The 14,921-nt window shown below is 44.2% G+C and overlaps 2 protein-coding genes across 2 annotated transcripts in view; one reads left to right on the top strand and one right to left on the bottom strand.

Annotated features, from left to right (window-relative positions):
- The first annotated feature begins 207 nt into the window (after positions 1–207).
- Positions 208–8,762, top strand: LOC125439212 (dendrocyte expressed seven transmembrane protein). Its single transcript, XM_048508209.1, has 4 exons — positions 208–277; positions 3,930–4,989; positions 6,872–7,198; positions 8,037–8,762. The coding sequence occupies exons 2-4, from the start codon at positions 3,964–3,966 to the stop codon at positions 8,118–8,120; spliced, it is 1,437 nt and encodes a 478-aa protein (XP_048364166.1). The 5' UTR covers positions 208–277; positions 3,930–3,963; the 3' UTR covers positions 8,121–8,762.
- A 4,546-nt stretch (positions 8,763–13,308) lies between these two features.
- DPYS (dihydropyrimidinase) overlaps positions 13,309–14,921 on the bottom strand; it is a 43,772-nt gene continuing 42,159 nt past the window's right edge. Inside the window, exon 9 of the mRNA XM_048508385.1 lies at positions 13,309–13,953. Within this exon, the coding sequence (XP_048364342.1) occupies positions 13,879–13,953 (75 nt within the window). The 3' untranslated portion in view covers positions 13,309–13,878. The remainder of the gene's footprint in view (positions 13,954–14,921) is intronic.

Genomic DNA, 14,921 nt, shown 5'->3' with positions numbered 1-14,921 from the left:
TAATGTTCAACAGAGTATAGAGGATGGATTTGAGAATATCTATTGTTATGTTCTCAACAGCAACAGATTCTTGCCAATGAATTACTTCCACCTTCACAACCAGAACCATTTCAAGATTGTAATTTGCATGACTCATAATAGGGAGGTGGGTGGATGACTGGAGTCCTAAGCAGTGACTCATCTAAATTTTATTTTTGTCAGCTCTAGTCAGAACCTCTCCTCAGAGTAAAGAGACACGATGACATGAAAAACCGTAATGTTCCCTGCAGGAAAGTCTGTAAGTAAAGCTTCAGAATTATGCTTTTGGACATGTTCCAGCCGGACATGTTCCAGCCGGATAGCAATAAGAAAATAAAGGTTGCTTTGGATGGGATAGATCACTGTTTGTTCCCTCCTACTCTTGGGCTATGTAATGGTGCTGCATTACAACCCTCTATGTGTTTTTAAAAAAATCTCCATTGACATCTGCCAAATTTATTTCCGAGGCACCACACATAGGATTGTAACCTTATCGTAATTCTTCAGTTTTGGCCTAAATACCCTTCACTGGTGCAGGAAAAGCGTGTTTGGGGCATTTGTCTTTGAAATGTAACAGGGCGGTGGCAGCTGTATAGGAGTACAACACTACAATACGTAAGAATGTACTCCTGTGAACAGTTAATTTTATTTAAATTAATTGAAATCACTGGGTTTAGAAAAATGTAACTGTGCATTGGAGTGCACTTTAGACTACTGCTGGACACAGATTGACTCCATGCATCTTCAGTGTCAGGGCAAGCTGACCCTTAGAAGCACAATTAAAATGTAGAATTTAAAATGCAATACTCATTTAGTATCTACTGATGTCTGAAGGCAGGAATGTCTGGGTGGTTCAAGCTGCAATCCTAATAACACTATTTCTGGGAATAAATACTTCTGAGTAGAGTAGTTTAAGACGCCTCCTGTAATTACTGGAGTTGAGGATCTGGAGGGTCCGAATTTTGCAGCATTTTCAAAATTTGACTCTGAGCAACTTTTGCTGGATCGTATCCATAAGATGAACTGGTAATAAAAACATCAGGACAAGAATCAACATATCATTTACATATATAACCCATATAGTTTGTTGAAATTAAGCTGCTCACATGATTTCCTAACCACCCACCATCAATGGACAAAACTTGGACACATACTCTGAAGTCACTGACAAAAAGTTGCTTTTCCTCTGTGGCTCTCAGTTTCTTCAAAGACAGGGTGGCAATGAATGAGGCCGGGAAAGGAGAAATGTGCAAAGACTAATTGTACGAGATAATTTTTTTGGAACATTTCGGGCACCTTTAAAAAAAAACTTTGTGTCTATTTTGGATTCACAGCAGATAATAAAACAGGCCAGTGAAGAAGAATAAAAACTATGACATCAATAATCTTAAGAGTAGAAGGCCACGTCCCACTTCTTAATAACCTGCTGTGTTCAAGCTAAACAAAAAGACACTGTTGTCATTATAAAATGATATTTGTTAAGGCAAAAGTCTCTCATAACAGGATGAAATTGGAAGAGTTTATCTTATTTAATTAGTATCTGATTGATCATGATATGGTAATAATCTAATATGCATATAAATCAGTTCTTTATGTTGTGCTGTAGGGAAACCAGTAGAAAAGCAAAAGGAACAACAATAAAGCCCAAGGCTGAACTGTGCAATTAGGGTGGCTAGCAAAATATAAACAGAGTGAAGAGCATATCTCTATTAACTGCTGGGGTTTTAATTTAAAAAAAAATTAAGGAAGATCCCAGTGGTGGGAAATATGAATGCAACTATTGCTGATGACTGTTTACAGCAATCTGGGGTGAATAGAAATGTGCTAATTACACTTGTGGCTGATGGGAGGGGATTTTTTATCCCACTGTTTTCCCCCAATTACTCAGGATCATGCATAGGCTCCCCCCTCCCCCAATTTTATCATCACCATGACTCTGTGAGGTAGCTTAGGCTGAGAGAGAGAGAGAGATTGGCTCAAGATCACCCTGTGAACTAAATGGCACAGTGAAGATGTGAACCCACAAGCTGTATACCTATATTCTAACCAATAACCTTTCCCACTTTGTACAGTACAAACCTTTTTGCAATTGCAATTAAGTACATGGCAAAGCAATCAAATAACCATTTTCACCCAATCAGGGAGACGAGACCCCAAAAACAAGGGACACAGACAGGAAGTGGAATTGCCATTTGTGGTTGATGTGTCAGAGGATAGAATCAGCCTCCCTGACCTGCACATAGTTACCTCATTTCTAGATCACCTGAGAGCATTAACCAGAAAACACAGTGACTTGTTGCCGAGAATCCAGTAGCTGAACCAGAGGTGGTTCAGCCCAGTTCAGCCGAACCAGTTATTAAAAGCCCTGGAAGAGGGAGCGATGATGGGGCTTTTAGCGCCAGCCCAGGGTGGGGAGGAGAGCCCCCTCCCCACCCTGGGCTTCCCGAGCTGGGAAGTGGGGGGGCTGGCTGGCTGGCCCGATCTGCAGCTGGCCACCCCCCCCCCCACTGGGGGCCTGCAGTGGCAGCAGCCCTGCTGGAGGTTGCCCAGGCCTCCCAGCCGCTGCCTTAGCTCAGAAAGCCTGCATGGCCTGCCGGCAGTGGCATTCCCAGGCTAGGGCAACGGCCTGGAGACCTATTCAACCTCTAGCAGGGCCTCTGGTGGCCGCAGCCCTGCTGCATTTTTTGAATCCCACCACTGAGCTCAACCCTAAGATTTTAATTGGCTAAGTGAAATCTACAATCATAATATTGCAATCATAATCATTAAAGTCAATTCAGGTATAAAATTAAAGCAATTTTCAATCTAATTTCTAGTGTATGGGGGGAGGGACTGTCCTCATCTGTGGAGGAGTTTCCAACAATCCTGAACATCAAGGCTTTAAGTGACACTAGTCCTTTTCTATTCCTTTGAACCACTCTGAAAGTTTTTCTTCCGACCACTGTTCAGCTCCTGTAACTACAAGTAATTAACCAATAAGGAAATTTTGTACAGTCTCTGGTACAAAAATCCTAAATACGGGATACATTGATTGGAATTTGGATTATCAGCCCTATTGTATTAGTTACCCTATGAGTAGCCTTATATTATACAAACATTTTATGTACCTTACAAATATCTCTATGTATTTTTATGTATTGTACAAACATCTTTTAAAGCGTAGCTGATGTAGTTCTCATAGCAGCGTTTCAAGGACATAACAGCAGGGCCTCTCAGCCTTTTTGAGCCTGTGGCCACCTTTGGAATTCTGAAACAGGGTGTGGGGGCACAACCAGTGGTGGGATTCAGCTGGTTCGCACCACTTGGGCAGAACCGGTTGTTAAAATGGTGGTTGTAAACAACCAGTTGTTAAATTATTTGAATCTCACCCCTGGGCACAACCACAAAATGGCTGCTGTAGGAGGCAGAGCCAATCACATAATGGAGGTGAAGCCAACCATGGAATATTAGGAAATCTAATAGTTACTTTGCAATATTTTGAGCACAATTCCTGCTTAACAATGTGCCTTTTTAAAATGAACATATTTAAAATATTTTCTGGCCTGCACACAGTTTCTCTTCAGTCATGTAGTAAAGATCCTGCCATTGCAATGATTTTTTCAATCTGCAGAGCCAATCAGATCTCTAATGGCCAATCACAAGTCCTGTTGGGGAAAGCCCCCCCCCGGCCCCTCCCACTTTCTGAAACACTGGCGCAGGGGCAACATGTTGGGGATCCCTCCACTAAAGGATGGAAGCTTGTGTGTGATATGCATAGATTTCAAAGGGGGCTGTCCATCTCATGGCAGGGACCAGTGAAGGAAACAGTTAGGAAGCCCACAAAAAAAACAACACCACCACCACACTGGAGCTTCTTGGGTTACAAAATTTTGAGATTTGTTGCACTTCCTTTTTTTCCCCTGTATCTTCAGTCACCGTCACTGGATCTCCAGAGCGTTGGGGAAAATGACTAGTTTTGTCACATTTGCTCAGCATGTTTGGAAACTTTTTGCAACTGAAAGAAAGCCTGGCTGGAAGAATCTCTTGCACCTGTTTGCGATCTGCAGCATCGTTAGTTTAGTATCCAGTGTGTTCCTGCTGCTAGCTGGGTATTCGTTTCTGGTGGACTATCCTCTGTTTTCCTTGGTCACATCCGTATTCCTTTGGACTGTCCTTTCTGTTGGTTTGTGCTTTTCTAGGCACCTGCGCTGTTGTACTGCTCTCTTCTTCCTTTCCTGCGGTCTGCGTGAAGGAAGGAATGCCTTAATTGCAGCCGGGGCTGGTGTAGCAGTGGCTGGCAATCTCGAAAGTATTTTTTACAATTTAAAACAGCTAGCAGATAGTGTGACCTGCATTCTGGAATCCCAACGTTTCCCCTTTCTCAGCCACTACGTTGCAGCAATTTGGTGGATCTACCGTCAGCTCAACCTTTTGGACAACCCGTTTAAAGACATTGTGTCGGTCGATGGGCAGCTGAATGTGTTTTACTCGGTTTCAGATGAGAGCTTGAAAACGAAACTTCAGCACACAAGATGGCGCCTCCGGAATGTGACCAGCCGGATCTCTTCTATACTAGCCCTTCAGCCATATGTGGGCAAGAAAGTGCTTCCTCTTTTGGGGATTGTCTTCATGGTTCTTGGGACATATATGTTTGTCCGAAAATTCCTCAACCCCGGCAACGTCAAATTTAAAAATACTTACATCACAAAAGAGTTTATTCGGTACAATGAGCAAAAGTGGCAGCAACGAAAGCTCTCTGTCCTGCCCCTCAGTAAAGAAGAAAGAAAAGTCTATACAACAGTCCCGTCTTTTTGCCAGACGCCCAAGGAAAGGAAAAACACGGCACGCTTTTTTCTGCCTGTGCTTGCTAACCTTTGCATTTGGGTTCTTTTTGCAGCAGTAGATTATTTGCTTTACTGGCTGATTTTTTCAGTGAGCAAGCATCTGCAAGATTTCCCTGAGCTAGAGGTCCATTTGAAATTGTATTACCATGTAAGTATCTTAGCTACAGAACCAGCACTTTTCTCTGGCTTTTATTGCTTTGGATAAAGGTTTACTGCAGAATTCACTTATGCTAAAAATACAGTACGGAAGGTCTGAAAACAGTGAATGGCAGCACAAAACAATTAACACACACACACACACCCTCCCTCCCTCCCTCTCCTTCCCTCCCTCCCTCCCTCCCCCTCTCTAGGCAGTTTGGAACTACTGTCCTTTGGTCATTTTGAGTACTCCACAGGAAAGTGAGACAAATTTTGGGAGGGGAACTATAGGATTCAGTCAGGGTTGGACAGGATGCAGTAAGGCGTGCTAGGGGTAACTGGCGCCTGGAGAATAAATTCTTGTCTCCACGACGCTTCCCCAGGAACTCTGCCCCTGCCCTGCCCACCTTGGCGGGGTTGAGGGGGCTTCGAGGCAGCAGGAAGTCCTGCTGTCTTGTCATTTTTGTGTGCCTCGGACGGGGTCGAAAATGACGAGACACAGGACTTCCTGGTCACGTGGGGGGCCGATTTTGCGCCCCCATGTGACCAGAAGAGTGGCGCCTGGGGACAAGGGGTACCCCTTGTCCCTAGGCAGATACGCCACTGGACAGATGGCTCAGCATTCTTTGTATAGAGAGGATCTCAATTTCAAGCCTTGGCATAATCAGGATTGCAGGTAGCAGGGCTGGGAAAGGTATCCAACTGAGACAATGTAGAACCAATGCCAACCCAGAGGAGACAGTACTCCGATGGACACATGTGAACACAGAAGGATTATCTTACAGACCAATCTTGAGCAGCTCTACTCATAAGTCAGTACCATTTATTGAGTGGGGAAAGGATTACAGTATCCCATGTAAAGAACCAGCTAAGTGCTGTCCTCAGGCACTGCAGATTACTTTGAAATCAGTGTTCCTGAGCATATGCAGAGTGCTTTTTCTTGCCACGTGTTGACCAGAGCCAGCACCAATTGGCTTAACAGCTGCCCCTCTCCCAATAGCTGGGGTGGTTTGGACCCCACACACACACCTAAGGACCCCCCCCCCCCCCACACACACAATGCACATGAGTCATTGGCAGGCTTGCAAATGTGAGACTTTCTAACTGTCATCAAGAGTTTAGCTCTTTTGGCATCACAGCAGAAGTTCTCTCAAGCTTGTGTTAATTTTTTGTCCTTTTTTGTGCTTCTCAGCAGGTGCATTTCCCATTACCTTGTCTTAGAGCTAGCTGCGCTGAGCCATCAATATTTTTTCCCTCTCCCCTAAAGAAACCATTTATCCAAGAAGCAATTATAAGAATCTCAGGTATTCTGGAGAGCAGAGCATTTTGGTTCCGAAACATAACAAGCGCTTAGCTTCCACTAACAACAGAACGGGAAGACATTTAAATAACACTTGCTGCTGTGTGAGGGGGCAAGGAATTTTTTCCCCCTACCTCCCAGGGTAATTTGCTTTTTAAAGGGGAAATAAAGAAGACGCTCTCTTCAAAAAAAACCCATAGGGACTCAGACTTCAAATTTCTCCAGAGTGGTGGGGCTCACACAGGAGTCATTGGAGGGTAAGGGGACAATATATTAATAACCCAGGCCCTCACACCTGAGCCCTCAAGGGGAGGGCGGTATACAAATTCAATTAAATAAACAAATGTAATTAAATAAATTTCAGCTATCAAGCTTCTTCTCCTGGTGGCCTCATATACAGCTGATTGAGGTTAAAATGTTAGGAGCAAAAACTACCAGACCATGGCAACAAAGCCCAGAAAACCCACAACACCCAGTGATTCCGGCCATGACAGCTTTCAACAATATATTGTATATGTGTTTTTTTTATAATGGGAGCAACACAAACAGCCAGCTGTACTGTATAACTTTTGTTTCCATTTCTCATTTACAGAAAAATTCTGATAAATTTATCTTCAACAATGGGGAGATCATTAACAATACAACCTTCTTTAAGATTCCTCTCTTTGAGCACACCTGTATTCCCAAACCCAAATCTGCGCTTGCTGCCAACTGGATCCCGCTAGCGATCATTGTCTTCCTTTTAGCAGCGCTTGGGTTGTTGGTCTGTACCTTCACTCAGCTCAAAATACTCGTGACAACGTCGTTCTTTCCTCACACAGACATGAAACGGATAGAGTATCTGCATGCAAAGTTATTAAAGCGAAGATCAAAACTTCCTGAGAGAAACAGGAAAAGGAAACTGAATACATTTGCAAAGGTAAACAGCATGAAGTCCAATGCTAGTTTTGAATATTACATTAATAACCCAGACCTATGATCCTGTAAGTTGTATCTACCAGAAGTAGGCAAGAGGGTCCCAACTTCTTGTGCAGGTCATAGACTTGGTCTTTGCTGCAGGGCTAAAGTGGCCACAGCTGTGCATGCTAATGTCCCCTTACCCTCCAAAGCATCCATTTTCTCTATGGGACCTAATTTGCATACTCATCCCCCAATCCAAATCAGTGCCATAAAAGCTTTGGTTCTGGAGAGCTCAAGTGAGAGATACAAACTTAACTTCCTGAACTAGTTCTCCTCTAAGGAGCAGCAGTGGCATAGGAGGTTAAGAGCTCGTGTATCTAATCTGGAGGGACAGGGTTTGATTCCCAGCTTCCGCCTGAGCTATGGAGGCTTACCTGGGGAATTCAGATTAGCCTGTGCACTCCCACACATGCCAGCTGGGTGACCTTGGGCTAGTCACAGCTTCTTGGAGCTCTCTCAGCCCCACCTACCTCACAGGGTGTTTGTTGTGAGGGGGGAAGGGCAAGGAGATTGTAAGCCCCTTTGAGTCTCCTGCAGGAGAGAAAGGGGGGATATAAATCCAAACTCTTCTTCTTCTATCCTGGATGGAGGATAGAAAAGGACCTTGTTGGAGAAGAATACTGAGATTTGCTTCCTTTGCTGCCCTCTTCATCAGACTGAAGGAGTGTAAGCAGAGTTTCCATCGTGTTCTGGATAGAACAGAATGGGAGATAACTTCCCTATTCCTTCCACTTCTGCAATGTAATAATGGTTAGTCACCGGTAATTTAAAAAACAATGACTTTTCTTTTTCCTCAGCTACGCTTCTGGTTCCCCATCCTCCAGGCGATGAGAAGTGTCCAGAAGGCTGGCTCAGAAGTGACAAAAGACAGTTGTGTTTAACAACATAAGGAAAATCATTACAGAAATTCATGGTGGGAGTGGACCTTGCAGATTTAATTTTTTTTATAAATCACTGATTTGCTTTTTGCTTCTAGAGCAACTTTGAGCTCATAAAAATGTTCAAACTTAGAGCTTAATTTGCTGTATTGTCCTGATAGTTCTAATACCTCTCTGTGCCTCACGTATTTTAACTTCTCAGGCCTTCTCTAACATTTTTTTTACTCCCCGCATATTCCTTTCTGCCGCCTCTCTCTCCTCTGTACCACTGCTCTTTTGTGTGGGTGGATATTTTTCTCTCCCTGTGATATATCTATCATCATCCAAGTGTCTTGGTCCCTCCAGCCACCTTCCACTTCATGTTTTATTTTTTACAGATGAAAGAACTTTAGGCTTTCAACTCAACATGAACAACATAAATCTGAAATGAAGGGTTTTAGTTATACGAGGCCAATTAGGGTTGCTGGCATCTTTTCTTATGTTGCTTCTAGTGATGCTGTGACCTCATTCTCCCCTCCTCCTTTTTGGTGTGCAAGAGTGACATTGCTTGTAAAAAAAAAAAAAAACCTTGGCTCGCCCTTTTGACTCACACATTCCACCCACACTCTGAGATGAGGAACTACTTTTTTTAAGGCAGAGAGATAAAAACATAAGAACATAAGAACATAAGAACTAGCCTGCTGGATCAGACCAGAGTCCATCTAGTCCAGCACTCTGCTACTCGCAGTGGCCCACCAGGTGCCTTTGGGAGCTCACATGCAGGATGTGAAAGCAATGGTCTTCTGCTGCTGCTGTTCTTGAGCACCTGGTCTGCTAAGGCATTTGCAATCTGAGATCAAGGCAGATCAAGATTGGTAGCCATAGATCGACTTCTCCTCCATAAATCTGTCCAAGCCCTTTTTAAAGCTATCCAGGTTAGTGGCCATAACCACCTCCTGTGGCAGCATATTCCAAACACCAAACACACGTTGTGTGAAGAAGTGTTTCCTTTTATTAGTCCCAATTCTTCCCCCCAGCATGGAGCTTACTTGGCGGTGGGGTGGGGGGTGGGGAGTAGACCAGCTGCAGGTTGGAAAATTAATGAAGGGCTGCCCAATTACGTTGGGATGGCCATCGAAATTGTATGTGCACAGCACTGATGGTCTAGGTGGGTGACTGGCATGAAATGAACAATGGCAGCTAGGTTTGGTGTTCTCTTGTGTCAGGTTTTCCTGTGTTGCATTTGTGATAGAGAGCAGAGATTTGGAAATAGGACACTACACTTCCCAAGGAACTTGGAGTGTGGTTGGGGTGAGCATGAATGGAAAGGAGAAGTATTTATTTCGAGGCAGGACGACAGGACAGCTGTGGCAACTGAACATGTCATAGTTTAGTGGGAGAGCATATCTGAGACCAGTGAGAGATCAAGAACATCCCACTGTAGTTAAAGCATCAGAGCTGGAAACATTTCTGTCTGAGGCCCCTTCCGCACATGCAGAATAATGCACATTCAATGCACTTTGAAGCTGGATTTTACTCTGCAGAATAGCAAAATCCACTTGCAAACCATTGTGAAAGTGGATTGAAAGTCCATTATTCTGCATGTGTGGAGGGGGCTAAAGTTTGGCAAATTACTACAAATTAAGAGACACAAAACTTTATTATTTATTTGCATCATTTATATCCTGCCTATCTGCCCAAAGAGGCCCCAAAGTGGACTACCATTGTTCTCCTTGCTTCCATTTTATCCCCACAATAATTTTGTGAAATAGGTTGAGCTGAGAGTGTATGACGGGCCAAAGACACCCAGCAGGCTTCCCATAGCAGAGTAGGGATTTGACCATGAACCTCTCAGATCCTAGTATGGCATCCTAGCTTAGCTGTACTTCCCCTGAAGCATGTGAAGAACCCCATCTACAGTTTCCATCAACCAAAACAGCCACACTTCTTTCCATCGCTGGTATGATACCTCAGGGAGGCTCACAACATATTCATTCTTTTGGCAGTGGCTGCTTCAAGGTGGAAACCACCTGTCAATCACCCCCCCCCCGAATGTTATTGTTCTAACCACTACATTATACTGTCTCTGTCCCATATTGTGTTGGAAAATGGACTATATGGACCAGAACATAATGGCAGACAGGGCATGTGCTTCATTTGTGTGTGGGGGGGGGGGGGAGGAGGAGGAGAGAGAGTAAGAGATCTACATTGGCTAAGCTCCAATGGTATGATACTAATTATTCTAGCTGCCATCAACCAGAAAGGAAAGAAGACCAGTGAAACAGTTTATTATGTAATAGAAGAGAAAAATTTGGCTGATATAGAAGTCAAAGCGAATAAAATCCCAGTGGTACATAAAGGATAATTCTTTTACAGGTTACTAGTCCAAGAGCTTGTTTCATTTTGCATACCTTGATCATGAGGATTATATCAATACATTAACAATACAGACACAAGTCCCTGTGTTCTCATATAAGCCACAATGGAATGTCACAAACGATTTCAGTGTTTACACAATGTTTTCCACACCTGGATCATCCCCAGTTAACCATGAATTTCTCTTATTAGCTTCCCATAAGGCATGCTCACCAGGGAAACAGATAGCAGAGAAAAAATGTCATTAACTCATTAAGATACGTCAATAGTTATTTTTTAAAATGGATTAGTCTGTCAATATCTTTCAAGAGTTGATATCAAAACTAATATGGCTGCAAATCAGGCTAATATGGCTGCAAATCAGATTACCTAAGGAGGGCAAACAGAATTTCATCTGTTTTTGGACCTACCGAGGGAGGAAAGAAGAGAATATGGTGTAATATCAGCATTCAAAATGGAGACATCTTGGCAGGAGAAGAAATAGCAGGATAAAAGCATCAAAAGCTTGAAAAAATATTACATTTGTCTACAGTTTTAGGTTTTGTTCGGCCTTTTGGCTAAAAAAGCATTCTCTGTATGAGTCGATCTGTACTACAAACTGCTCTTTCCCTGTTTGCAGAGAAAACAAATATTTTATAGGCCCAATAACCTACAGTCATCTCACTTCTTTGCCCCAGTTATGATTTTTGCTGCTATTTCAGCTTTCCAGGTCAAATAATTTATCCCGAAACCCTATCTCTGCATCAAGCCTCACTCATTTCCAGTTTCAAATGCCACAAACACTCACTTTAACTTATGGAATTCATTGTTAAGACAATTTTAGGACAACCCAGTGTACTAACAGCCTGTCCAGGAACCTCTCCCAACTAACTGATGTGAGGAAGTCCTAGTCCAGTGATGGCGAACCTTTTCGAGACTGAGTGCCCAAATTGTAACCCAAAACCCACTTATTTATTGCAAAATGCCAACATGGCCCTTTAACCTGAATAACCCCCTCAAGCAAGGGCCAGCCTGCTGTAGCCTCCAGCAAGTTCCACATGTGCTGCTCTGCGCCTCTCTAGCATCTCTGCCAGTTCATGGGCGCCTGGCAGCAGCCACCTGGAGCACAGGCACCAGGCCCGCCAGCCAAGTCCTCCCTGCTCTGTTGCCAGGCTGCACCACCACATCAAGTCCAGAAAGCAGCCCAGGGCCAGCTCTAGATCAATAATGTGTGGTGGGTGGGGCGATTTCCATGACAAATCCCCAGGCTGTGTGTGTGTGCCCACAGAGAGGGCTCTGAGTGCCACCTCTGGCACCCGTGCCATAGGTTCCCCACCACTGTCCTAGTCAGAGATATGCTGCGATTTTTGTGGCATATTTCTATTCTCCCCTATGGGGGGAGTTGCAGGAAAGCCCTGTGGAGCAGGTGGAGCAGCTCTCAAGTGGCACGGTTCCTGTCCGCCTTAGCTCAGGATAGCGCTGTAGGAATAAAAATGCTCAGGTTCCTTCTTGCATAGTTGCCTTTTCTATAAATTGAATAATCCGTTCCATCCTTGCTTCCTTTAAGGATCTCTTGATTGTATATGGGAAAGGAAGTACCCTATTTTATGAAAATTAAATATTACACTGAATTTCCCCTCAAGTTCTGGAGTTTGCTATTACTAAAACTATTCACTAGAGTGGAACTATGGAATTGTATTGTGGAAATAAGCTTGATATAAAATTGATATAAAATATAAAATACAGTGCAGGCAGAGTTTGTGACGTTTCTTAATACTTAAGACTCAGTGGCTCATTTCGCACATGCAGAACAATGCACTTTCAAACCTGCTTTCAGTGCTCTTTGAAGCTGTGTGGAATAGCAAAAACCACTTGCAAACAATTGTGAAAGTGGTTTGAAAACGCATTATTTTGCGTGTGCGGAAGGGGTCAGCCTCTCTGATTAAACAGAGCTACAAACTACATCAGGAGCCGCGTGGCGTAGTGGTTAAATGCTTGCACTGCCACTCACAAGGTCAGGAGTTCGAGCCCCCTGTGGGTCAGATATTCTGGCAGCTGGCTCATGGTCAACTCAGCCATCCAGCCATTCCTTGGTCGGTAAATGAGTCCCTAGCACATAGCTAGGGGGTAAAGAATAGCCAGGGAAAGCAAAGGCAAACTACCCCACAAAAACGGCTTGCCTATGAAATCACTGCTTGCAGTGGTACCCAAGGGTCGGACACGACTGAAGGGGAAACTTTACCTTTACCTTACAAACTACATCACACATCACACACAGAGGTGGGATCCAGCAGGTTCTCACAGGTTCCTGAGAGTAGGTTACTAATTATTTGTGTGTGCCGAGAGGGGGTTACTAATTGGTGATTTTGCCATGTGATTTTTGCCTTAGTTACGCCCCTCCTCTCAGCAGAACCGCGCAGAACTTGAAGCAGTCTAGCAGGAGGTGCACAGGCATGTGTGGCAGCCTGCGCCTGCGTGCATTTGTTTCCCGCCCAAGGACCAGCGAAGTGGCTGCATTCTTGCCACAGCCCTGCCCAGAAATGCTCTGCCCCCGGAATGCCCGGCCACGCCCATGTCGTACCCCGCCCAGCCCCATTGGCTCTACGCCACAGTTTAAATCCCACCCTCATGGAAACCTGTTACTAAAATTTTTGGATCCCACCACTGACTATTAGGCATATTTTTCTTGCACAGAACACATCCACAGTAAGAATTAAACTTTTATTGTGAGTTGCTTCCCTCAGAAGATCATGGGAGGTATATTTTTGGAAGAACACTGTGTCATTTATTGCCCCTTATAAATATATAATGTTTATTTATAACTTTCAGAACCCCAAGAATTGAAACAAACTCCATGTATAGGACAGAGGTTTATTCATCCAAAGGACAGCTTGGAAAAGCCAGAATGGTCTTTTCCCGCGCAATGCACAGTAATATGAACCAGCCTCCTCCCCCTCCCACCACCACCATGGGAACAACAGTTACAACCAGTGATGAGAAGAGAGAAGAAATGCAGACAAGATAAAAGCTTAGCTTTGGCCAGCACCTGGCAGTGCCAAACCGAAGCAGCACATTCCCAACCCCCAACTCCAGTAAAACACAGGAAAGCTTAGCATGCCCCCAAAGCCCCAACTTCCAGGCATCCTGACAATAACCCACACTTCTTATAGAAACACTCCATGGGAACTCCAGTGCCTAGGTTTCCTTGTGTGAGAAGTACCTGAATGGTTTACATTTGCAAGAATACATACTTTTTCTAAATGATACTATAAAGAGAAGCCTCTGGATTTGGCAAAGAAGTACTGTGAAGTGGGTGGTGCGAAGCCCATCCAGGGTTGCTTTTTTTTTGCACTTGGTCAAGAGATGGAATGAGCATCACTGGTGTACACCTATGGAAGATTACCTGAAGACTGAACTATTGTGTGATTTATTTTTTTGCTGGGATGGTCGAAATCACTTTGCCCGCATATGGGGCCCGCTGGACTGGGACAGGCTGGCAGACCTGTAATGAAACATTTTTTAAAAAAGATATTGCATTTTTCTTTCTCAGAAACTAAAACCAACAAGACTGTGCATGTACCAGGGGCGTAACGAGGCAGCCCTGGGCAAACTGTAGCCCTGGGCAAAACCTGAGTTGGATGCCCCCCCCCCCATGGGCGGCCACTCCACCACGACCCTTTTTCTTTTGCACCAGGACATTGGTGCCTGCAGGGGGTGCATTTTTAGACATATCAGCACCAAAATTTTGGAATATCATCAGGAGAATGTCCTTATGCTACTCCCCAAGTTTGGTGAGGTTTGGTTCAAGGAGTCCAAAGTTATGGACTCCCAAAGGGGGTGCCCCATCCCCTACTGTTTCCAATGGGAGCTAATAGGAGATGGGGGCTACAGTTTTGAGGGTCCATAACTTTGGCCCTGCTGCACCAAACTGCACCAAACTTGGGGGGTATCATAAGGATAGTCTCCTGATGATATGCTGAAATTTTGGTGATGCTAGCCTAAAAACTGCGCCCCCTGCAGGCCAAAAATGGAAAACCACTAAAAATACCCAAAAACGAACCCAGCATTTTGATGCCCCCCACAAGGTGATGCCCTGGGCAGCTGCCCACCTTGCCCAATGGGCATTACACCAGTGGCTTGTACCTTGTTAACAAGCATCAATCCATAGCAGACTTTAGGGTCACATTTCTCATCTGCTCCCATTCTGACATTTCTAAAACAGATGTCTGGGAATTTACCTGGGGATGAACCAACCAGGCAGCACTTCTACATTCAAGAACTGCATTCCGGGCCCTCTAAAGAGCACTCCTGAATCTACTATTTCTATTTGCTTAGAAATCTCCATTGATCTCCATCTCCATTGATCAAATGAATGATTGCAGAAAATAATTATCTTGCCTATGAAAACTGATTCCCTAACTGCGCTGAGTCCATGTGCTAAGCCCAGGTTCCTAAATTGAGAAAGAGGTA

This window comes from Sphaerodactylus townsendi, linkage group LG09, assembly GCF_021028975.2.
Source record: "Sphaerodactylus townsendi isolate TG3544 linkage group LG09, MPM_Stown_v2.3, whole genome shotgun sequence".
Taxonomy (NCBI): Eukaryota; Metazoa; Chordata; class Lepidosauria; order Squamata; family Sphaerodactylidae; genus Sphaerodactylus; species Sphaerodactylus townsendi.
The sequence above is the reverse complement of the archived record's forward strand: the minus strand, read 5'-3'. Positions and strand labels throughout refer to the sequence as shown.

What these genes read in the sequence shown, in the direction of transcription:
- LOC125439212 (XM_048508209.1), top strand. Translation starts at nt 3,964, where the DNA reads ATGACTAGTTTTGTCACATTTGCTCAGCATGTTTGGAAACTTTTTGCA. An exon ending in ATTTGAAATTGTATTACCAT is followed by an intron (nt 4,990 to 6,871) that starts GTAAGTATCTTA and finishes TCTCATTTACAG; the next exon opens with AAAAATTCTGATAAATTTAT. An exon ending in AACTGAATACATTTGCAAAG is followed by an intron (nt 7,199 to 8,036) that starts GTAAACAGCATG and finishes CTTTTTCCTCAG; the next exon opens with CTACGCTTCTGGTTCCCCAT.